The following is a 23,502-nucleotide window of genomic DNA, read 5'->3' on the forward strand; positions in this document are numbered from 1 at the left end:
CAACATCCCATCGACCGGGTGAAATGAATTCGAATAAGACGTCTAACAGCCCTGGGAAGTACCGCTTCACTCTCTAGAGTGATGGGAGCTGGTCCGGAATTTGTCGTCATGTTGCATTCAATTGCGGGCAGGACACACCGTCTTTATATGCGAATTTAAGTCGATGCTGTAGAAGAACTATTCAGGCGCTTGGGCCTGAGGCAACTTATTTGGAGATTTGACTTTGGAAGGCTCAGCGCTTCCGAGATTTAAGCAGATGTAGACGACTTGAGCAGTCTATCTCTACTAAGGAATGAAGCGGCTTTACTATTGTTGAGATCAGGAGGGGGCTGTCGCAGACGATGTGAGAGATCAAGCTTGGAGATGAGTCCGCGACTAAATTATGCGACCAGGTAATGGAGGAAGACTCTGAAGTGGAAATGATGCTGGAGAAGGGGTGTATAGACTGAGTTCTGGGGTAAGAGAGGAGTTGAAATGCTGTGAAAGAGACGGAGAAGTGGCCTGAAGAAGAAATGGAGAAGAGACGAGTGGAAAAGAGACGGAGTCTTGACGTGGAAAGAGGATGGGGAAGTGGCCTGGAAAAGAAACGGACAAGTGGCATGGAAAAGAGAAGGGAGTGCTGACATGGAAAAGAAACAGAGTGGTAACTTGGGAAAGAGACGGAAAAGTGGCTTGGAAAGAGACGAGGTGTTGACGTGGATATTTGAATTGGGAATTCGCAAGGACTCGACTTGAGAAGTTTGAAAGAAAGGGTTTGGCGAAGAAAGAAAGTACGGTGCATTGAGGGGGTTGGGGTCGAAGAATATGGAGGGAATGAAGAATAGAAATGTGTATGCCTGGGTCTGAAATCTTGAAGGAGGAAATGAGGATGATGAAGGGGTGCGATGTCTAGATATAAGAGTGTAGGGATTGAGATAGAAAGGCGTGTGTAGGAAGGGGGTCTTGAAGAATGAAAGAAGACGGTGGGGGTTGGGGGGTTGCGATGTTTGGAAAGAACATATTGAAGGATAAGAGATGGAGAGGGTGGTGCGACTTGACTTATGGGTATGGGATGGCGGAGAAGAAGAAAGGATGAAGTAAGGATGCAGTCTGGGACGACTACGCGCAGTGATGGAAGAGACAGATGCTTTGAGAAAAGAAAGAGATGGAAAGTGCAACCTTGTCCCTTACCCTGATGTGGGGTTGGTGGGCTGCCTCAGCAAGACTGGCCGACGGGAGTCTAGCTGTTGCATCCAGGACACTCCAAGCAGAGCGACTATGGCCATTGAACAAGATGGTCATAGGACCAACTGGAACGCCGTGGGATTCAGAGTCGTCGATTTGAGCTTGTGGTGTTTACGACGACTTGCCTTCCTCGAGCGTCGAGGTGCGCAAGGCCCGTCAACCACGTGCACTGCTACCGAGGCAGTAAGACACTCGAGCATCCCCTTCCGAGTCCAACGAACTTGTATGTTCTTGTATTCGAGGTGTAGCTGGAGGTTGTACACCGCCTTTGTGCGCGTTCATGTATGCAGCTCCCCATTCCGTCTCCCGGCCGTAAGGGTGCTTCCCCGCCATGTCACCCACCGGAAGCGGAGAAGCTGCTTGCGCATCACATCACGACGCTCGCTACATCTGCGGCTGAGCGCCTTGTAGCAGCATGAAAGCTCGGCGACATGCATAGGACTGCGATGCAGTCTGCCGGCGTAGGTGGTGTAGGCTTACGACCGACGATTGTCGAGGGGTCGCTTCGGGGTCGGCGGCGAGCCGCAGCGGAGTAGGGAGGCCGATATACTTGCCGTGGCGATTGAGGCTCTTCGAACGTGCGAAGATGAGCGTCGGTATGAGCTTCTGGAAGGTCATGAGTGTGATCTACAGCGCCAGAGCTGCTGCCAGGTGCCTGCGGTGAGTTTGGTGCCAAAGGCCACGCGAGAAACCAGGCGGTTCCGCCCACGAGGGTCAGAGAGTCTCTCTTCCCGTCAGTAAGACATACTCGAGAAGCTCTGCTTGATGAGAGCGAGATCGAGAAGGCGAAAGGGATTGTCTATTGGTGTTGGTGGAGACCGAGCTGAGGCTGGGGTGGGGTAAGAGAAGGGGCGATTATGAGGGAGCTCAAGGGCGGCACCGGGTGGCTAACTAACGTTACCGGTACCGGTATGCGCTAAGGTCCGCCACAACCGTGGTATGCTTGATGCATACCACAACCTCACCAGGTCTGCTGACTGTATTCAGACTTTCGGATGGGCATGAGCAGATGCAGAGCATGCACCTCCCCAGTTTACAGCTGGATTCCCAAGCGGGCGGAGGTTGTGGCATGGCCTCAAAAGGGGGGAGGGCACAATTGCGGGGTAATGATTTTCCGACGGCAGCACAGGTCCTTCAACAACAGCGCGTCCGAGCGGGGGGGGTCGGGATCGGAGAGTGGGGGAAGTTTGCGACGGTGAGAGCCATTCACAGCTGAATGGACAATCCGCGGGCCATAGAGACCCTGCGGAGAAGAATCACTGGACAGCGCCTTAGATCTCCCACTCCCAGAACATACGCAGCAAGACCAATGTGACCGGGACCTCGAGGCGGCAGAGAGGAGCGCAATTCACCCGTCGCTCGCACATCAACCACAAGGCCAGCATGTGTACCGGTAGAGCGCGCGCGTCGCCTCGATCACAATGTTGAGCTGCAATAGAGGCAGGGGTAGGCAGAACGGCAGCATCAAGGACGCCTGGTCCATTGTCGAGTAGCAAGGCCTTTGTTCCACCGAGTCACCAGGCGGTCGAATATTTCAAGGAGCCATGCCAGACCTTACAGACACCAGATTGCTATAAGACGATGCCAAAGCGCCGCGTTGAAGGTCCACACTCAGAGAGTTGAGACTGCACGAGAAGGAACAGGAAGAGTCACCTTCTCCTTGCACCATTCTCGCTAAGTTGGCAGTCAACATAGGCGAATAAAACATCGAAAAGACAAGATAATTGGGCGTCACAAATATAGGATGACTGCATATTAGAGAAGGCGGGATAGTAACACGTTGTGCATACACTCGCGACATCAAGGCTACGGTCTAGCAGCAAGGCAGGCATAACTTCCCCTATGGGGACATCAACATTAGGAGTGGTCCGAAAGGTATTACTAAACCTCTGAACTCTATTTTTGTGACCAGCACACACTGAAAGATAGATCAAATCGACAAACTAGGCATGCTCTTCTGCTACACGTGCGGTAATATCAGTTCAATTTCAACCAGTCCGCATCGTCTCCCCTTTGGAAAGCCGCGTCCAGATCTTCGGATAGTTCCTTTCGATCCGATACTGCTCTCCGTCCCGCTCCACTCCTTCAAAGAGGCCCTCCCTCCACCCACCTTCGCCATCCTCCCGGAAGGTTATCGGTCCACCATAACGCCAGGACAGCATACCTTCAGCCCGAGCTCCATCAGACGCTTCCAAAGCACCAATCGCTATGTCAACAAACGTAGGTCGATCTGGTTTGGTCGCTCATGTCGACGATCCGCCAAGACTCGAGATGTTCTGCTGAAAGTTGAAGGTTCGGATATACAAGAATTGGACGAGGATGTATTCTCACAGTTCATGTCACTGACAACAATTGACGAAGCATTTATTGATGGCGACAAGGTGACATGAAAGAGAATTGGTCAGCCGACACGGGGCAGTCGCGACTGCTGAACACGAAAACACGTGACTGCGCCCTTCGTCTGTGAACATTACGTCATACTATCAAATGTGTTACTCTTATGGGAACAGTGTGGGAAAGCTGACACAACAACATTTCGTCTTCTGCTTGTCCGAGTGAGTGCGAGAAAGGAGTTCTCCCATAGTTCACAGTGCCGCCTCCTGGCTGATGCAAAAAAGATCTTGCAGATACTAGATCAGTGTTCAAATTTCTGTCATTGAGCACCTGTTTATTTTGGAAAGGCTTTAGTATCCTTCATAACCATAGCCCGGTGTTTGAGCAGTTTCGATTAACACTTCAGGGCCACACCGGACAGCTGGTAATGAGCGTTCAAGTCTTCGACAGCGAGTACCGCAGCCCTCTCTTTCCCACTGGGCGACATGATTAATCTAGAAAGCCCTTCTGCCACTAAATCATCACCTTCCCAAAAAGAGAGGGTCCCCAGGTCGCTTAACGGGGTTACATTTCTAGGGAATACCCTAGTATTAGTGCTCAAACGATAGAACTCCAGTCAGCCTGGGTTCACTTTGACTCACAGAATGTCTGCACCATGATTACCCAGGCGAAGAAGTGGTTAAATCTTGGACATGAGCAGTACACATCAGATACGAGGAATCTCAGGGGCGCCTCGTGAATGCTGTACGTTATCCGGCTAAATAGACACAGTGCGATTCTACTTCATCGCCCCCACATGCAGCTTACCGGCTACGACAGCATGGCATTCCTCAGAATAGATGTGCAATCTCCATATCCTGTCAGCCTCTGTTATTGTCAGCCGTGTGCAAGGCTAGCTGATGTAAGTTCCCGGTGTCTAAAATGCTACGTACATCTTCCCGCACATACGGCTTGGTGAGCTTGCAGCTGAACGTTTTGATCTTGGTTTGAGTCTGAGGCTGAAATACTAATATGCATCGGCCGTATCATCTGCGACTTCTATATTGCCGTCAGGATATCTATCGAGGCGGAACCTGGGATTCTGTTGAATGCTGGTGCCTAAGAATAGCAAGGGGATCTGGATACGATCCCAGGTACGAGTAGCATGATAAATTACGTGCATCTTGTGATTAACCCCCTTCACTTTTCACGCCATTCCCGGCTTCCGATCAGGCGGGAAAGTGTTCCTGGAAACCCGGATGAGGTGAGTAGGTTCGAGGCGCAGTCAACTATAGTCTATCGGTCCAGCCTGATTGTAAACGGAAGGTCTCAACGTATGCGACGCTAGTAATATTCCCTTTCCACAATCCCCACGACAACACACTTTTATGCAGGTGCAATATAGGCAAAGTACCGCCGTATTGCTTTGAACAGCTGAATGCCATCCAAAGTCAATAGTACAAGGTCGAAGGAGAAAGCAACGCTGCGAACATCTCTATTCGGTTATCTAACTTTCATTGGACCGCCTTGCTGGCAAACTCTATAACAACATTGATTTGCTGACAACATCTCTCACAATATTGACTCGGTAGAACTAGATATCCTAACTACCACTTGGACGTTCGTCAAGCGAGCGGCAAACCCCACCTAGAAGCCATGTGCATGTCTGAAGACCTGGAATACAGCCCGGTGAATCCTCAGGCCCTTTGCGTCGGGCTCGTATTCATCTACAACTTCGCTTCAGGATCCAGAGGTGAAGAGGCGTGCCCAACGACTAATCTAATGACCACCAAGAGTTCTGTTCTAGATTTTTATATCCTCATTTTGTTGTATGATAATGTGATGACTATATAAGTCCAATAGCCCGCGAAGTGACTAGAAATTTTCATTATCATCTCAAGATCCATCATAACTTCTTTTCCCTTTGCATCCTTGCACCTCTTCAAAATGAAGATCTCCACTCATCTCTTATATGCCTTCATGGTACTCCTCCCCCTCACAGACGCCCACCCAGGAATGACCTCCCAAATAACCACAATGCGCCGGCTCGCCGCCAAACAATCCCGACAAGCCTCCAAAGAACTCATCGGCGATCTCAAAACCCTGCCCGACTCCAAACTAACCCCCATCGCCAAAGACATCAAAGCCATTATCCTTGACCAAAAGTCTGCAGAATCAAACACAATCGACTCTTCCATCCCTGCTGGCAACATTGGCAGCGCCGCCTGCAAAGCAGACGCCTGTTGCCATTGGAAATGGCTTGCATATGAGATGACGGCCAAGTTCAACGGCACCTCGGGACGGTGCACCAAGTTTGCCAGACAGGCTGTTCGACTTGGGTTCCATGACGCGGGGGTGTGGACTAAGACTAGTGGATATGGAGGTGCGGATGGGAGTATCCTGCTCAGCAACGAGATGAGCCGGACAGACAATGATGGACTGCAGGCTATTGCTGATCAGACCAAGAAGTGGTATAACAAGTACAATCAGCATGGCATGAGCATGGCAGACATTATCCAGTTTGGTGCCAACGTCGCCACCGTGGTCTGCCCACTCGGTCCTCGGGTTCGCAGTTTTGTGGGAAGAAAGGACAACAGCAAGGCAGGGCCGACGGGACTGTTGCCGGGGGAAAAGGACTCGGCGGACACGCTGTTGAAGCTATTCGCAGCCAAGACAATCGATGCGCATGATCTTGTGGCGTTGGTGGGTGCGCATACGACATCGCAGCAGCATTTTGTCGATACAACACGTGATGGTGATCCACAGGATACTACGCCTGGTGTTTGGGATATTGCATTCTACCCGCAGACGACGGCAAATCCGCCTGTGAGGGTGCTGAAGTTTCAGAGTGATATCAATCTGAGCAAAGATTCCAGGACGAAAGGCGAATGGGCCGAGTTCAGCGACCGTAATCTCGGACAAAGTCACTGGAACGAGGTTTGTTGATGTTTGTTTGATGATGGTAGGATACATACTGATTTTAGCAGGACTACGCAAAAGCTTACACTCGCCTCTCACTCCTTGGTGTAAATAATATCAATGAGTTGAAAGAGTGCACAAAGGTGATGCCCGCAGCACGCACGACATTCGTCAGTGAGGACCAAGTGCTACTTGATAGGTGGCTGAATGGCGAATTCGATCAACTGAATAACCTAGTTGACGATGCTATCCAGCTCACGGGCGTTGTCTCTGGAACATAATAGAATCTTGTAGTTAGTGTGACTCTGTAGTAATTTCGACCCTACTTCACCTCCATGCCCGTGCACTTGCCCACAACACTCAATTTGTTCGATCCACAACATCAGAACTTACTGCATCCTGCCACTTGCTAGTCTTCTTTCAAGCCCAAATCTCTCTACCATCCAGCAGCTACAAGCCTCTCTGCGCACTATACATTATCAAAGACCTCACTCGACGCACACCACCACCACCACCACCACCACCACCGCGTGTCACCATGTCCTCCTCCAACACCACCAAACCAGCCACTGAGGCCGACATAATCGCCCTCATCTACGCCCTCGATGTCGATCCCGTCTTCACGGGCGACCCCATCACCACTACCAACACCACCACCACCATGAGCAATTCCCCGGAGCCCCCCACCAGGCCAGTCCGAAGGACCATCAGACCACGCTGGCTCCCCTACTCTCTCTCTCGTCGCCCGCATCCCCCCCGTCCCTTCAAGAGGGATACATTGGTGCGTTGGGTCTGCTGTACCTGCATTGCTGCGACGTCGTTTGAAGATGGCGCAAAGTGTGAGGGCTGTGAGCACTCTGGGTGCAGCAAATGCCAGAAGTATAGGAGGGGCAAAGAGGGCGTTGTGGGGGTGGAATAGAGGGGCGTGGAAGGATCTGTAGGGGTATTGGGACGGGATTGGGAATGGCCGATGAGCTGGAGGGGTAATGGAAATTTCGGGAGATGAAGAGGATGGATGGGGGAGAAGTTGAGGGGTTCTGGGATAGTGTATGATAATTGACACGATGGGATGATGTAATGACAGACAGCTCCAATCTGCAATTCAAAGTGAATAAGTAATAGCTGCTCGAGTCCCCGTAGGAGTGTATTGCGGAAACCAAGCGACAAATATATGGCTAAGTGGCCCAAGGATGGTGATATGGCGTTCAGCCGTACAAACGACGAATTTGAAGAGCAGATTAAGAGCAGATTAAGAGCACGTTGAAATAAAGAGCGGAGATGACAGAGTCAGGCAGGAACCAGCAATTGAGCCGGCAGAACATGTGGCTATTTTTTGCGGTGCCCTTTGTGTTCTTCTCCACAGTGATGCAGTGTTTGGGTCCGGTAATCATGCACGAATGGGGGTTCAAGGATGGAAATAGAAATGAGAACCACGAGTGGACAGCAGCAATAACAGCAAGAGAACAGACTGGACTTGGAGTATGAAAGAATAGTGCCATCTGTCTGGCCCTTCAGAAAAGGACTGTATGCAATACTGAATCGGTTTTTCATAATTGCAACATTAACACGAAAAGCTCCTTCATAGCCACTCTTTGGGCACAGCTCTTTCTGACCACGTCCTCTCGCTTTCCCATGCCAGCCAATCTGATCTTGTCGTCGGAAGCAGTCCCATGCCATTCACCTTCCAGATTCCCAGAGCCAGCATGAGCATGTTGCATAATATGTAGACGGCCTTGACACCGAGCAACCGACCCGAAGTACCAGGAGTTTCATAAGGGGCGAATGTGCGTTGAAGGCCTAGCACAGCTAGGACGGGTGTCTTGAACAGGGTGAAGACCATGAAGACGGAGAAGATCTGGAGCGTGTTGCCAGTCATGTACATGCCTATATATATTTATATAGGTAAGTATTTGGTTTTTGTTCCGATTGCTTTTTATATCATATATAACGTACCAAAGGCGTTCATAGGCAACTGCTTGGCTGGGGCAATGGCAACCTCCCAGGCCTTCTTCATCTTCAACGTATCCATCTCCTCGAGAGTTGGGGGCTTCCTGGCTGATTTGGATGAAATGGCACGTTCCTTTCGAGTGAGAGAGGCCGTATAACCGGGTGGATCCTGTAGCGATGCATTCTTTGGCTTGGATGGAGGCGTGGAATTGAGGTCCAGCACCCATTGTGGGGGCGACGGAGGTGCTGTGGTCATGATTGTGATTTACTCGATCGCAATATCCTATCCAATCGTATCCTGATTATTTTTGGACCGGTTTCAATTGCGGTGGTTAGTCGGTATCGTTGTCGTTGGACATGGGATGAGGTTGTGGTCTCGGAGTCTCTCGACACCCGCGCGGAGACAGGCAGCTACAACGGGCTTGGCGGATGCACGTTCCCTGCCCAGGTGGGTCCCCCCCGTCCAACGTCGAGCCCGAGCCACTACCACTACCACTACCAACACCACAGACACTCTTCTTTCATCTTGACCCTTCCACACCTTCCCGGACCTCTCCGACATGCGCGTTGTGAGAGCAGGCGCATAGACTCGCGATAACAGGCTTCAATTTCAACTTCACACGCATCTTCGACACAGCACATGCATTGGAAGTCTGCTCCACTGGCACACAGGCGATAGCCAGCCCACGATGAGCCAGGGCGGCCAGGATGCGAAGCTCTTCGCGAGGGTATGTTCCTGGTGCTCTCTTTTCTCCTTCCTCTTCTCATTGTATATTACCACATCTCCTTTCGTAGTTATTTATAGTGGCACATGTTCTCCTATATCGCCTCGATGCCATGATTCACTACCACTCATGTCTCTTTCCTATACACTGTCGAAAGCATACGCTGACCAAAGATTCCCTCTTCACAGGGCAAGGTCGCCGAACTTCGTCTCGAGCTCAACAGCGGCGGCAAGAAGGACAAGAACTTCTCGGCTAAGAAGACGGCCCTCAAGAAGATTGTTGCCAACATGACAATGAGCAACAATGACATGGTCGCACTGTTCCCAGACATTGTGGGCTGCATGCATATACCGAGTCTAGAGATCAAGAAGATGTGCGTCGTCGATGGCTGTGTGCTTCGGTCATGCCAGTCGGGCTGACGTTTGACAGGTGCTTTCTGTATCTGGTCAACTATGCCAGGATAAAACCAGACATTGCCCTCAAGGCATTGCCCATCATACAGGAGGACATGCACGACAACAATCCTCTTGTGAGGGCGCTCGCGTTACGCACCATGTCTTACGTTCACGTCCGAGAATTTGTCGAGGCCACGGTACCCCATGCAAAGAACCTGCTGAAAGATGCGGACCCCTATGTTCGCAAGACGGCTGCCTTTTGCGTGGCCAAACTATACGACCATGATCGTCATTTAGTGGAAAACTCGGACCTCATTGACCGGCTCAACGGCATGCTGCGAGACGAGAATCCCACCGTCGTCTCCAGTGCATTGGCAGGCTTGATGGATATATGGGAACGCAGCGAAAACATCAAACTCACCATCGACTATGCAAGCGCATCCAAGATTGTCTCCATCCTTCCCGACTGCTCCGAATGGGGCCAGACATACATCCTGGAAGCCATGATGAACTACGTACCCCAAGATAGCGCCGAAGCTGCACTCCTCGCTGAGCGTATATCACCGCGACTTTCGCATTCCAACTCGGCCGTCGTACTCACCTGCATCCGCGTCATACTTTACCTAATGAACTACATCTCGGACCAAAAGGTCGTAACGTCTTTGTGTAATAAGCTGTCGCCGCCACTAGTTACCCTGCTATCCAAAGGTCCAGAGATTCAATATCTCGCCCTTCGCAATGCCCTCCTCATTCTCCAACGGCGGCCAGAAGTGCTACGAAACGATATCCGCGTCTTCTTCTGTAAATACAACGACCCAATCTACGTCAAGGTCACCAAGCTCGAACTCATCTTCATGCTTGCCACCGAGCGAAACATTAAAGAAGTGTTGACGGAACTTGCTGAGTATGTCTTCTCCATTTGCACTACCATATGCTGTGCCTGCTGACAGCGTTGTAGGTATGCCACAGAGATCGATGTCGACTTTGTACGAAAGTCGGTTCGTGCGATTGGAAAATTAGCCATCAAGATTGCACCAGCGGCGCAATTATGCATAAGCACATTGCTCTCCCTCGTCAGCACCAAGGTCTCGTACATTGTACAAGAGGCGACTGTTGTGATACGGAACATATTTCGCAAATACCCGAATCAGTATGAATCCATCATCTCCACATTGTGCGAGAACCTCGACTCGTTGGATGAGCCCGAAGCCAAGGCAGCCATGATCTGGGTGATTGGACAGTACGCAGATCGGATAGAAGACTCGGACGTACTGCTTGAGGATTTCCTCGACACATTTCAGGAGGAGACACACGAAGTTCAGCTGGCCCTGCTCACAGCCACGGTAAAACTGTTCATCCAGCGACCCACACGAGGGTCGACGTTGGTACCCAAGGTGCTGAAATGGGCCACGGAAGAGACGGACAATCCCGATCTGCGAGATCGGGGCTACATGTACTGGCGCCTCTTATCCTCGGCGCCGGATGAGGCGAAAAAGGTGGTCATGGGCGAGAAGCCAGCGATCACAGCCGAGGAGTCGGAGAAGCTGGATCCGAGCACGTTGGAAGAAATGTGTCTCAACGTAGGCACGCTTGCCACCGTCTACCTCAAGCCCGTCCATCAGGTCTTCCGATCGGCCCGACCCCGCAAACTGCAAGATTCACCTGCATTGCAGAGGTCAGAGCTGCCGACGGTCAAGGCTGCACAACAGGCGCGCGAACGTGCTGCGGTGGATCGGTCCAGGCTCGACACTGGGACGAATGGGAACGGGTCGCTGTCTCCGACGAACGGAAACGGGATGGCGAATGCGGTCAGTGATGCAGACATGTACTTTGCCAGTGTTGGAAGACAGAGCACGTTTGGGGGTTCGCCTGTTGCGGCGGATCAGGCAGGGGTTGGTGGTGGGTGGGTGGTGAACCAGAACGAGCCCCAGCATATGGTGCTTAGTCCGGGTGGCCATGACGGGAACCAAGATTTGTTGCTTTAGTTGTAGCAGAGGGGGAGGTGTGTGATTGTGTATAGGTTCCCGGGGTGTTTATTACAAGAAATACAGTAGGTATGCATGTAGCTACATGAGGTATTTGCCCATGTACATGCTCACAATCGCCCAGTCCGACCTACCTAGCTACCTAGCTACCTACCTACCACCTACCTACCTACCTACCTACCTACCTACCTACCTACCTACCTACCTACCTACCTACCTACCTACCTACCTACCTACCTACCTACATGAGTCTCACACGCTGGTAGATGAGTGAGATAGCATGAGCGATTGTGAACGAGCATGTCATGTTTGCAAGCTCTCCCTCCCCTTGTCCCTTGGGCCTTTGACGTGCTAGTGGCCGTTGAGTGCTCAGTGTGTACGTCCGTCGTGCATGTGTGTGTGAGGTGGCAGTTCAGCCCTACCAGCGGGACGGATGCCCGCCCGACTTTGACTGGTTCGCTTAGTTGGTCACACGACAGGGGTGCGGGGAAGAGGGAGGGGCGGTCCCAGCCAGAGTCCAGGGTTCACTGGTGCCAACGCGCGCTGGTGCCAACACGCGACATGGCTCATCGTCATGGCCGCTGCCTCTTTTTCTTTTGTTTCCCTTTTTCTTTATAGCCCACCAAGACATTGCCTGGAAGAGAGTGAAGTACGAGAGAGACACGACGAGACATGCAGAAATATACGCACTCGTCGTCGTCCTCGCCGTCCTCGGCTGCTCGCCCAGGCACCCCACGGCGGGCGCTACAAACAAACAATGACGCGAACCAGAACCAGAATCAGAACCAGCTTTCACTCTCACTGTCACGCAAACGCCTTTCCTTGCAGGCAGCAGCAGCTACAAACACAGGCCTGCGATCCTCTCCCTCTCCAGGCCTCTACTCGTCGCCTAGGCACAACCTTGCAGAGTCCCGTCGCACGCCTTCGTCGCCCAACTTCCAGGGCAATCCACTCAGTCTCAGTCGCAGTCCCAGTGTGGCCAGCATCAATCGCACGTCGTCGCCTGCAATGCGCAGAAAATCGTCAACTTGCTCGCTTCGTGGCGACAATGTCAACATGACTGGATCTCCTCGACAGCCTACTTCGCGCCGATCCTCCTTTCATCCACACGTCCCCTCGCCCATGGGCCCCAACAGCCCGCTACATGGCGGCCAACAAGAGAAGCCGCCACTACGGGCCTGCGATGTGGCCGAAGAGCATTTCAAGAAGGAGCTCTGCCGTCATGAGGGAGTCGCGGGTGCGGTCAAGGCAGGCACCGTCGTCATTGTGCACGACCACTGCTATGGCCATCGATACTCACGACCCAGGACTCCCAAGGCCATGCTCAACCTCATCATGGAGCGACCTGAGCGTCTCCTGGCCAGTGTTCTGGGTATAGCAACAGCCTATGTCCGACTGGGTGAGCGACACGCCCAAGGAAGTCACCCTCCACACCCCCATCACAATCCCCCCGAGCGCATACCGTTCAAGATTCGCAAGACGTCCCGCATGGTCGACATCAATTCACAAGTCGTCACGAATGTGCATGGCACAAAGTGGATGGCCGAGCTCAAGTCTCTGTGCGACGATGCAGGACGCAAGCTGGCCTCGACGGGCAAGGAGTTGGCGAGGGAGGGTCCTGTTGTACCTTCAGGACAAGCCTCGAAGAAGGAACTACATTCAGGAGACTTGTATCTCTGTCCCGAGTCTCTCAATGCTTTTCAAGGCGCCCTGGGTGGCGTTTTGGATGCAGTAGATGCCGTGTTCCAGGGCACGAGCATGGGTGACGGTCCCTCTCGTGCCTTTGTCTGTATCCGGCCCCCTGGCCACCACTGTTCTAGTGACCATCCATCGGGTTTCTGTTGGTTGAACAATGTCCATGTTGGCATTGAGCACGCTATGATGACCTATGGCCTGACCCACGCAGCCATTATAGATTTCGATCTGCATCATGGAGATGGCTCACAAGCAATCACGTGGGCTCGCAACAAGAAGGTGCAGAACATGTCTAAAAACACGTCGAATGCGAAGAAGACGTCCATCGGCTACTTCAGCTTACACGACATCAACTCGTATCCATGTGAGGACGGAGACGACGATAAAGTACAGGCGGCCAGTCTGTGCATCGACAACGCACACGGTCAATCCATCTGGAACGTGCATTTGCAGTCTTGGAGAACCGTTGAAGAGTTTTGGGCCATTTACGAAGACAAGTACATGGTACTACTTGACAAGACGCGCCAGTACCTCAGGCATCACACCCATCGTCTCCATACAACACCGAATCACCCGAAGCCAAAAGCAGCCATCTTCTTGTCTGCAGGCTTCGACGCCAGTGAATGGGAGACTGCAGGCATGCAACGCCATTCTGTCAATGTGCCCACCGAGTTTTACGCCCGTTTTACTCGCGATGTGGTACGTTTGGCTGAGGAGGAGGGTACTGGTGTCGAGGGCCGTGTCATCTCGGTGCTCGAGGGTGGTTACAGCGATCGAGCCCTTACTAGCGGGGTGCTCAGCCACCTGAGTGGACTCTGTGATGGACAGGTCTTCACAGAGCGAAAGGCTGAGAAAGGGCTTGCCTATGAAATGCGTCAGCGACTTGGCGGTCTGACCTTGGACGATGAGGATGTGCCCGTGCAGGCTAACGAGGACGATTCCGAGCCCATCACATATGATCCTCTCTGGTGGCACGCATCACACCTCAGTGAGCTGGAGAATCTAGTGAGCCCGTCGCCTGTCATGCCGAAGAAGCCTCGTCCCGAGATTCACAACCACTTTTCATCTCCCACACAGTCTTTCGCGGCCAAGGTTGTCGATCCCAGCAAGCTGAATCGGAGCACCTCTTCTAGATATCCCTCTAGCCCTTCACGAGCGCCAACACCGCCTCCTCCGGATGTGGACTGGGCAACAGCAGCGCAAGCTCTGGCCAAATTGCTGATTCCCTCTGACCGTCAGACTCGCAGCTTCCAGCCCGAGGATCTGGCCGAGCCGAAAGTGAAGAAAGAGAAGGCCGCAGCTCCGACACTAGCTTCTGTGCATGTTGATCTGTCTGGACGACAGTTGCGTGGCCGCAAGGCTGCACCGACATATGCTGACCCAGACTTGGATGAAGTGTCTGTTCGTGGGGAATCACGAGCTAGTAGGCGGAAGACGATTGCTGATTTTCCAATCGCCACTGAAGATGACCCGGCACCAGGACGGTCTGCGGCGTCACGGAGAATGAGTATTGCTTCGAGCGTGTCGTCGATTGGCGATGGAAACGTCAGTCGAGCACCAAGTGTCGCGGCGAGTCGACGAAGTGTCGCTCCGGCCAACAGCGCGGGAGCCAAAAAGACACGAGGCTCCTCGACCGCTACCACTCGTGCTCCTCAGCGCCCTGCCGCTCCAAGTGTACCCTCTGGACATGCTAGCAAGACGAAGCCGGTCAAAGGCAAAGAGAATGATGGACTGGATGCAATCACTTACGGTCTGAAGCGTGTCACGCTCAGAATGCCTTCAAAAGAAGAGTACGAGGCTCGAGAGAAGGAGAAGGCTGCTGAAGCCGCGAAGAAGGCGGCGACGAAGACGACAACGCGCAAGGCAGCTGCAGTGAAGCCAACTGTGACCAAATTAACTGCCAAAGCAGCCACAGCAAAGCGAGCTCCTGGTCGGCCACCCAAATCAGCCAAAGCCCCCTCACCTGTTGACGCCAGGCCAACCACGCCGATGCCTGCATCACCCGAGATGCAGGCTACCGAGGCTGGTCTTGTAGAGCACTCGTCTCATCCCATGCGAAGGCAGTCTAGTAGTACAGTGGTTGCTGCACAGGTGATGCAAGACACTCAACCGCGTTCGAGGCAGTCTGCTGTCGAGGGTCGCACCTCTGCGAGCCTCATGGAAGCACCGAGGGAGCTTGGAGATGCAGCCATGAGCCCAGAGCAGCTTCGCGAGCAGCTGCCTATGCCATCGTTTGTCACAGTCGGCGAGCCTGTACAGAACCCGTCACCTTCCTCGCGTGCAGACACACCTCCGCCGCCGCCACCCTGCAGCATCCCCCAGTTTGTCAACTACACTGCACATTCCTTTGACGAAGAGGTGACAGCAGAAGGGCATTATTTTGCAAACCATCATGGTGCCGAGTCTCTGCAGTGGTTGCCGCCCGCTACAGCAGCCTCGCCGTCATCGGCGACGGAATGCCGACCCTTGTCGCCTGCGTGCAGAAAGGGATCCTTGCCCGTCTTTACCGCACATGGAATCATTCCCTTTGCCTCGAGCGCGTCTAGGACGCAGGAAGCTCATGCAGGGTTACACAGTGCATTTGGACAGCAAGGTGCTGCGCCCGCCGTCAAGCACGAGGACAAGAGCCAGGATCTGTGGGAAGTACCCGACACGCCCGCTCGCTAGGTCGGCTTACGGGGATGATTGATCGACAGAAACTTGGCATTACCTGTTGTTCTTCTGCTAATCATGGTTCAAACGGCTGTCGGCTTGGATTGCCCGTCTTTGCAGCAACAGGTCGGGGAAGATGAGGTGGGATGGTTGGATTGGTGTTGTTGATTGGTGGTTTTTACCCCCCCCTACCCTACCCCTCTTTCCTTCTTTTATGCGTGAATTTAGATTGGTGAAGGGGACGAAGCGGTAGGTGTGAGCGTTGCAAGACATTGTCAGCTTTTGCCAGCTTTTTGTATAGTCTTTTTTGTAATACCCATCGTCGATGACGGTTTTTTAGTGTGCGGGGGTTGGTGGGGGAAGGCGGCTAGCTGTTGGTGTCCTGCCTGATGAGGGGAGAGATTGTGGATTGCAAGATTTATCTGGGTGGCGTGTGCAAGGCTTGGTTGGCTGATTTGGTACCATATGCTGCATGCGCTTTGCTCGAGGCAGAATCGTATCATTCATGGGAAAAGAGAGATTCTGGCGAGGCTGACTCACAGCTATACATACAACATGCAGTATGCCCATCTTCTGGTCTCGCACTCGTGCTGCCTGTCACAGGGTGGAGAAAGTAGCGCATTCGTCCCATGTGCCCTGTGATGCTGAAGAGTTGGGTATCGCAAGGGCTGCGCAGGTTGGTGGTGCATGCACGGTATTTTGTTAAAGAGTTGAGACTTTGCTTGAGCGCTGATGTGGATTTTGTGAATACCTTTTTACGCAATTAGGGTTATTGATAATTTAGGTGTTTGGTCTGTTTGAAGCTTTGGTTTTTTGACATGTTAGTATCATTTGTGATAGTATTCGAGTGATTTATGTGTAATACTTTAGATAACAGTTTGGGAATAGTTGGGACTTGAGAGTCGTCTCAGTTAGTTAGAATGTAGCGTGTTGTGACCCATGGTGGGATATGCAGTGGGAGAGCTGTTTGATCTGAAGGTGGAGGGTGGTGGAATTTGTGGATATTTAAGCTATGCTGTGGGTTGGTGATGCATGAAATATTGGGCATGTCTACTCTTAGTTGTCTGTGTATAGTATTCATTTACTGAAGAGCAATTCGAGAGATTCGCTATGGTCGGAGAACTCTTGGAGAGAGACCTGTACACTCGTGCTAAGCGTAAGCCTTTGTTAACGGTGCTGAACAAACAGTGTATTGGTGCTAACAACTCTGCTGAAAGGTATAACCGGTAGAGGCTTGAGGGCATGAGACGCGGGGATGGGAAACACGGTTTGGCGTTTGACATTCATACCAGACCGGAAGACTTCTTCTTCACGTGATAGTCACATGATTCATCTCAAAGTATATTTTTCTACAATCAAATGGCCATCAAATATTAACAACGGTATATTTCAGTTGAGAACTCTTCGCTAGCAGGTTATGTACTACATATTTGCTTGGAATGTTTCTTTACTAGACCTTGCACTATCCCTACCTTAGTAGTAAGGCAGGGATAGTTAATTAGTCCATTGTGGCGAGGACAATTAGCACTTCACGTTCCCGCATCTCCCCACACCCCCAGCACGCAGCAATCACCAGCTCAGCGTTAGAGTACAGGGAAGACGTGCAGGCGGGAAGCAAAAGCACTAGGCAGGCATTGTAGTACCGTACGGTATGTCCCATTCGTAGCTACTCTACCTAACCCCGCCAGACCCTTTTTCTACCTTTCCCGCTGCTCTACAATAGTCCACATGCTCTCCGGCCATGTGACATGTCCCTCTGGTTCCGCTTTCTTCTTCTTCTGCCTAAAGTGCCTTTTCCTGATGCATCGATGCACTGGGGGAAAGGCATCACTGCACATGAGTCGGAAAGGGTGTGGGTGCTGCGGCTGCGGGTTCTACCTACAGCTCGGGAACGGCCAGGGGCCTGGCAGGCAGGTTGGAGGTACCTAGTCGCCATATTCGTATCGTATTCTAGTCGCGTGCTAAACTTCGCCATGGCTGGTCGCCAGAACGGTGAGTGTGTGTGTGTGTGTGTGGCGCATATGACGTACCTGTCAGTGTGTTGGAACCTGATTGCCTGTGTTTCCTTGGAGGCACGCGCGCCTGTGGGGGAGGGAGGGGTGAGGGGCCTGGTGCTGGCTTGCATGTACAGTAGGTAGGTATGGTGGTTGGTACTTAGGTAGCTGTGTGTGCCCTGCTGCTTTTCGTTTCAGATATCCCGACACGGTTTTGTCGCGTCGCTTGTTGTTCAGCCTGAGGGAACTTGTTGGTCGGACAGTTTACGGTAACTACAAGCTGTCGTACTGTTTATCCATAACTTGCGTGTCTGCTACCGAGTACCTACCCAAACCCAACGTTTGAGCTCCAACGTCTTGTGCTTTCTCATCCCCTCCCGCTCTCCTTGCTCAACAAACCACCATTTCAGCAACAACAACAACAACAACAACAACAACAACAACAACAACAAACCGAATACCACCCCAAAGCATCCCATCACCATGTCTGAGCCCGCCACCAACGGCGCCAGCAATGGCCGCAACCTCAACCCCTTCTCCAAGCGCTCCGACTTCTCTGCGCAGTCCATCTTACTCTACAAAATCACCACCTCAGCCAGCTGGCTCTTGTTCCTCGTAACAGCATGCTACTACGTCTTCAACAAGCCGCACGAAGGCCACCATCCGCACGGCAGATTCTGGCAGCACAACTATCCGACTCCATTCGCACAGAGCAGCATCATCACCTCCATCTACTGGTACCCATCCCCACTCGCACTTACCCACAAAAAAAAAGGTAAAACGAACCATTCAACTGACCAAAGACGGATCACAGGATCATCCTCTTCATCCTCCAACTCTTCTATGCCTACGCCCTCCACACATCCAACACCGTCTACGTCCACGCCGCCGCAAACATTGGCTCCCACTTCATCGCCCACAACCTCCTCCTCTTCGCCTTCGTCCACCTCTGGGTACGCTCCCACTTTTGGCTCGCCGAATTCCTACTCCTCGTCAACTTTTGCAATCTCTCGGCCGCCTACTTTCGTCACTCCACTAGCCCCCGCCTCATCCACGTCGGTGCGGTTTCGGGCCCACTGGCCTGGAACTTTGTCGCATTGTATTGGTGTGGTGCCGTGGCTGTGCACACGAACCATGCGGCTGCGAGGATTGTAGCTAATGTCTTCATTTGGGGTTGGGCGGGCTATGGTGTCTTCTTCTTGGCTGCGTACAAGGATTATACCATGGGCTTTGCGCTTTCCGTGCTCTCGTTTTGTAAGTCTGTTGTCTTCTCTTCCTCGATTATACCCCATTCATGCTGTTGAGATAGCCAAGCTGATTTGCTGCTTTCTTTTTCGGTGAATAGCAACTGGAGTAGGCCAATTCCTCACGAAACCACACATCCTCCAACTGCAATGGATCTTTGCCTTCTCCATTGGCGGCCTCCTCTTCATCCTCTCCCTCGCCGTCGGTCTGCCCGGCCTCCTAGGCCGTGATCCCTTCCCCCGCGGTGCCATTGTGGACGAGGACCGCGAACGCGCTCCGCTGCTTGCTGATGAGTAACTTACCTCCCAAAGTAATTCCTGGCGAGAGAACGAGGCGACATCTGTTGGACCAAACTAATCACTGGATTTTTAGGGGAAGAGATGGATCTTGGTTCGATTCTGAGCATTGGGATGGATATCGGGGTGACGAGGGGAGTGAGGGCACAGGTGCTAGTTGGACAGAGAGTACGCTGTCTCTCCATGGGGGTATTTCATTTTGAAAGGGCAGGGGGTAACTGGGGAAGGGTCCTAGTCTGATTACTCGTGGATGGCAGTGCTATTGGTGAATTACGGTGGTTCGTAGAAATCATACAAGATCATCGTGTTGAGTTTCTCGACCTAAACTGCTAGGCTGATGGGATACAGCAGGCCTCGTCCTCCTATTTGTCCATGTCCAAATTCCATCTTGCTCCATGATCCGTCTCCATGGCATCACCAGACAGAGCTAGTATCACCTAGAGGGTCGAGACGGTGAAGTCCTTGATCGAGAACGTCGTGTCTATCTCCCTGTCAGCGCTCATCACCTCACAGATACACAAGTACTCACCCGTCTTCGGTCCCGGACTTTTACTGCTCCCCTCCATCTGAAGGTTGATAATCCTAACACATTCCACATTAGCCACCAACACCTCCTAACTCGTTACCCACACCCAAGGGAGCCTACTCACAGCCGCATAGGTTTCCCAACATAGTCCTTGGCATACTGCGTCGACACCACCTTGTCATTCAACCAAAACCTAACCTCGACATCTTTCCCTGGCGTCTTGTGCATCAGCGAACACGACACCGAATGCCACTCGTCTGGATCGGGATACGCCAAGTCCACGCCCGTCACCTGCGAGCTCGTGTTGTACGTGTTCATGCTGATCTTGCCCGAGCCCTTGAACTCTGCAATATCCACCTCGGGCGGCCAGGACTCCGCGCTCAAGAGCCAAACGGCTGGCCATGTGCCTCTCACCACGGGGGCCTTGACTTTGAAGTTAACGGCAAATCCCTGCCTTTCTGTGACGGTGAAATTTTGCTTGGAGTGCACCGCGCCCGACAGGTAATTGATGATGATCTTCGGATTATGGCACACTGGCCGTTTGCCGCTGACGGGTTGGGCGGTTAGGCGGAGGACACCGGGGGTGGGGATGGTAACGTGGCTAGGATCCATAAATGCGGCACCTATGTCAATGTGATGCGTTAGTCTGGTCATTCTGTGAGTCGAGTGGGATCTATTGGGAGGGGGTAGAGCCGAGAGACGTGCCATTGTGACATGTACCGGTACCCCAGGGATAGCCGTAGTCGAAGTACTTTTCCAGGTACGTTTTGCTATTAAAGGCATTTGAGGGGATCAAATCTATAATCGGCGCGACGGCTGAGACCGCAGTGGCCAAGAGCAGTGCGCTTGCTGCGGAGAAATGCATCGTGAGTGCTGGGAGATGGCGTAGTGTGAGATGGGAAGCTATTTGTTCAAAAACCAGCTGTTGTAGGTACCGCCAGCGATACTGGGTTTCACAGCTGGGCAACCAGGTTTATATATCCCACATCTCGACTAAAGCAATGGTATCTGTAAGACCACGGCACGCCAGGATCTCGGTGCTATTAGCTTTATTTATATCCCTTCAGTCAGCGAGTTATCTTCCCGGAAATCGAAAACTTCAATTGTCAATCCGAACCCCCGATAAGCACATGATCCGCTAACTACGCTGTAAACACACAGCAATAGTGATAGAATCCACATAGCGCTCGAATTATTTTCGACATAGCCTCGACGTCCTCTGGCAGGAATATAGAAACGACGTCCACAGAACTAGGTCTAAAGCGGCGGAAGTATTTCATGTAATGTAGATCATGCCTCACTAGTAGTCGAGTGTTCCGCGCGCAGGAAAACTGTTCCCGTTTTAGGGAGATCGACATTGCAATGTCATAAAGCTTCGTTGAGCTTACTTTGCGCGTTACCTATTCTTAGCACATGTAAAAACTGGGGCCCTCACCCCTGCTCGGGTGCCCAGCGTGAATTCCGGCATCTTTGGCAGCTGAGTGGCTCGATTCTTGTCCACATGACAGGCCACGATACGGCGTTCTTACTAATAAGGCCTTGTTTATTGTATCAGTGTTTCGAAGCCTTTGTCACTCTCCTTTCTCCTCACCATAAGTCTACACGCTAGGCACCCGAGAAGGGGGTGGGGTTATATAGTTGCATTGTATATTCCATGCTGCCATGGTGGGCTGAGAAGAACACCTACCTACCTGACATGGTGTTGTTGTACGACCCGCTCGTTCGGTGCTGGTAAGTACTGGTAAGACTGACCAATCTGAGCCTGACACAAGTGTCACAGGCTGCATTGTGTCAGTGCAGCAGCATGTGTTTTCGATAGTTATACCATCTACGAGACTATGACCGATCACAATTCTCATCATTTCAAAATCTCCTCTCGCATTTATTCACCTTACAGACGTCATCCGCAGTGTATTGACACTGCAAATTTAAACCGCCGGTGGCTGATTCTATTCTGCCCTATTCTGCCGGCTTAGTTCAAGAAGGATCCTCGACGTTGGCGCGCGGTGTACAGTAAGTACCAGTAGGTAAGACACTAAGTCTGCTACCGGTATCTCCCCGATAATCTCACCCTAGTTCCTAGGGACTAAGCGCACCGACTCTAGACCGTGTTTAGATCTTACTTCTCTTCTCAACAGTTCACTTTCCACCGATCTTGGATCCTGAAACTGGTGGAGAGGAATTCAGAGGCATATGTCACTGTAACAGTCTTCAAAACGCAAATTTATATCTCATGTTCTGTATTCTACAGTAAAAACAGATATCCTTTGTTCCACAGAGCCGCTGATGTGCGACCAAACTAGAGTAAAGACACGAGGAGTATACCTACCCTAGTATAGCCGACGGATCCGATCGGCGAGGCAACGTCTAGTTCCAACACGTCAAGAGCCACCGAACGGCCTGGCGGTGAAAAGAGGTAACAGGAACGACATTGGAGCGATTGGTGTATTTCCTGATTCGAGTGTTGCGGTTATGATTTTGGAGCTTATTTATCTTGCGACATTAGTGAAATGCCTGTCAAAGCAATGCAACAGCAATTGCTGCAATCTTGTAGAATATGGTACAGTACTATGGCATTCTACGCTGTTGGATACTATACTACCACTACGGTAAAAAATTGTTTACTGTAGAATGGTACGCTAGGGGTTTACTATATAGGTGTAAACTGCCCTCGTGTATACCCGTAAATAGGTTTAAAGTGGTGGTTTACTTTATTAAAGTAGCAGTTTACTTTATTAAAGTAGTAGTTTACTTTTATAGTAGGGGGTTAAATTAAGTATAAAAAGTAGTTTTACTTCTATTATACGCTATAATACCTAACTAAGACTAAAAGGGGTAGAGAAACTTAGCTTCACGCTATACGCACATATAACACAATAATAAGTCATGATATTTTAACTAATAGGAGGTGGTAATAATAGAGGTGGTGATAGAGGTGGTGATAGAGGTGGTGATAGAGGTGGTGATAGAGGTGGTGATAGAGGTGGTGGAGGTGGTGATAGAGGTGGTAGAGGTGGTAGAGGTGGTGGAGGTGGTAGAGGTGGTAGAGGTGGTGGAGGTGGTGATAGAGGTGGTAGAGGTGGTAGAGGTGGTGGAGGTGGTAGAGGTGGTAGAGGTGGTGGAGGTGGTGATAGAGGTGGTAGAGGTGGTGAAGAAGATTAAAGAAAGGAGGGGTAAAATACTTAGATAGTTAGTAGGAAACTAGTTATTACTACGTAATACTAGTAGATTAATAGAAGTAGAAGTAAAAGTGGAATACATAGTATAGTAAACCCTATTTAGGTTTACTTCTTCTACCTAAACTACTTCTTAGTCTACTTTAGATAAATATGGCTACTGTAAACCAGTTTTGTCGTAGTGTACGCTGCTGAATTGCTAAGAATACTAAGCTTTTTCTAAAGGCTTGGCTAGTGCAAACGTATTGTAATGCGAGATCAAGTAAACAAAGAAATGGTTCCTAATCCATTGACAGTAAAATATCCATAATCCCAGCCATAGGTATTGCTAGACATGCGTATTTTGCATGCTCCCGGGCATGGGTCGTTGGACGGTCAAATTCAAACACAGGATATAGTTATATAGTTCC

At 51.4% G+C, this 23,502-nt stretch overlaps 10 protein-coding genes across 10 annotated transcripts; 7 read left to right on the top strand and 3 right to left on the bottom strand.

Annotated features, from left to right (window-relative positions):
- Nucleotides 1–1,608: 1,608 nt before the first annotated feature.
- Nucleotides 1,609–1,842, bottom strand: IAQ61_002116 (uncharacterized protein; the record flags this gene model as incomplete). Its single annotated transcript, XM_066095408.1, has 1 exon — nt 1,609–1,842. One exon carries the CDS (start codon nt 1,840–1,842, stop codon nt 1,609–1,611), a length of 234 nt encoding a protein of 77 aa, XP_065954244.1.
- Nucleotides 1,843–1,989: 147 nt separating this feature from the next.
- On the top strand, nt 1,990–2,847 carry IAQ61_002117 (uncharacterized protein; the record flags this gene model as incomplete). Its single annotated transcript, XM_066095409.1, has 3 exons — nt 1,990–2,063; nt 2,146–2,327; nt 2,663–2,847. The coding sequence occupies 3 exons, from the start codon at nt 1,990–1,992 to the stop codon at nt 2,845–2,847; spliced, it is 441 nt and encodes a 146-aa protein (XP_065954245.1).
- A 326-nt stretch (nt 2,848–3,173) lies between these two features.
- IAQ61_002118 (uncharacterized protein) lies at nt 3,174–3,614 on the top strand (the record flags this gene model as incomplete). Its single annotated transcript, XM_003833942.1, has 1 exon — nt 3,174–3,614. One exon carries the CDS (start codon nt 3,174–3,176, stop codon nt 3,612–3,614), a length of 441 nt encoding a protein of 146 aa, XP_003833990.1.
- Nucleotides 3,615–5,553: 1,939 nt separating this feature from the next.
- On the top strand, nt 5,554–6,483 carry IAQ61_002119 (uncharacterized protein; the record flags this gene model as incomplete). The annotated part of the gene is made up of 1 exon (XM_003833945.2): nt 5,554–6,483. The coding sequence occupies one exon, from the start codon at nt 5,554–5,556 to the stop codon at nt 6,481–6,483; it is 930 nt and encodes a 309-aa protein (XP_003833993.2).
- A 511-nt stretch (nt 6,484–6,994) lies between these two features.
- IAQ61_002120 (uncharacterized protein) lies at nt 6,995–7,375 on the top strand (the record flags this gene model as incomplete). Its single annotated transcript, XM_003833946.1, has 1 exon — nt 6,995–7,375. One exon carries the CDS (start codon nt 6,995–6,997, stop codon nt 7,373–7,375), a length of 381 nt encoding a protein of 126 aa, XP_003833994.1.
- Nucleotides 7,376–8,035: 660 nt separating this feature from the next.
- Nucleotides 8,036–8,659, bottom strand: IAQ61_002121 (uncharacterized protein; the record flags this gene model as incomplete). The annotated part of the gene is made up of 2 exons (XM_003833947.1): nt 8,036–8,340; nt 8,410–8,659. The coding sequence occupies 2 exons, from the start codon at nt 8,657–8,659 to the stop codon at nt 8,036–8,038; spliced, it is 555 nt and encodes a 184-aa protein (XP_003833995.1).
- A 236-nt stretch (nt 8,660–8,895) lies between these two features.
- On the top strand, nt 8,896–11,515 carry IAQ61_002122 (uncharacterized protein). The gene is made up of 4 exons (XM_066095410.1): nt 8,896–9,131; nt 9,317–9,501; nt 9,558–10,427; nt 10,482–11,515. Exons 1-4 carry the CDS (start codon nt 9,093–9,095, stop codon nt 11,506–11,508), a joined length of 2,121 nt encoding a protein of 706 aa, XP_065954246.1. The 5' UTR covers nt 8,896–9,092; the 3' UTR covers nt 11,509–11,515.
- Nucleotides 11,516–12,180: 665 nt separating this feature from the next.
- Nucleotides 12,181–15,870, top strand: IAQ61_002123 (uncharacterized protein; the record flags this gene model as incomplete). Its single annotated transcript, XM_003833949.1, has 1 exon — nt 12,181–15,870. One exon carries the CDS (start codon nt 12,181–12,183, stop codon nt 15,868–15,870), a length of 3,690 nt encoding a protein of 1,229 aa, XP_003833997.1.
- Nucleotides 15,871–18,332: 2,462 nt separating this feature from the next.
- Nucleotides 18,333–19,391, top strand: IAQ61_002124 (uncharacterized protein; the record flags this gene model as incomplete). The annotated part of the gene is made up of 3 exons (XM_003833950.2): nt 18,333–18,586; nt 18,664–19,103; nt 19,195–19,391. The coding sequence occupies 3 exons, from the start codon at nt 18,333–18,335 to the stop codon at nt 19,389–19,391; spliced, it is 891 nt and encodes a 296-aa protein (XP_003833998.2).
- A 436-nt stretch (nt 19,392–19,827) lies between these two features.
- Nucleotides 19,828–20,781, bottom strand: IAQ61_002125 (uncharacterized protein; the record flags this gene model as incomplete). The annotated part of the gene is made up of 4 exons (XM_066095411.1): nt 19,828–19,871; nt 19,920–19,972; nt 20,041–20,539; nt 20,622–20,781. 4 exons carry the CDS (start codon nt 20,779–20,781, stop codon nt 19,828–19,830), a joined length of 756 nt encoding a protein of 251 aa, XP_065954247.1.
- Nucleotides 20,782–23,502: the final 2,721 nt, after the last annotated feature.

The sequence above is a fragment of the Plenodomus lingam genome (assembly GCF_022343315.1).
Source record: "Plenodomus lingam strain CAN1 chromosome Unknown contig_14, whole genome shotgun sequence".
NCBI lineage: Eukaryota > Fungi > Ascomycota > Dothideomycetes > Pleosporales > Leptosphaeriaceae > Plenodomus > Plenodomus lingam.

Coding starts and splice junctions, on each gene's coding strand:
- IAQ61_002122 (XM_066095410.1), top strand. CDS start 9,093: ATGAGCCAGGGCGGCCAGGATGCGAAGCTCTTCGCGAGG. Junction 9,132..9,316: donor ATGCGAAGCTCTTCGCGAGG/GTATGTTCCTGG, acceptor CCCTCTTCACAG/GGCAAGGTCGCCGAACTTCG. Junction 10,428..10,481: donor GTGTTGACGGAACTTGCTGA/GTATGTCTTCTC, acceptor ACAGCGTTGTAG/GTATGCCACAGAGATCGATG.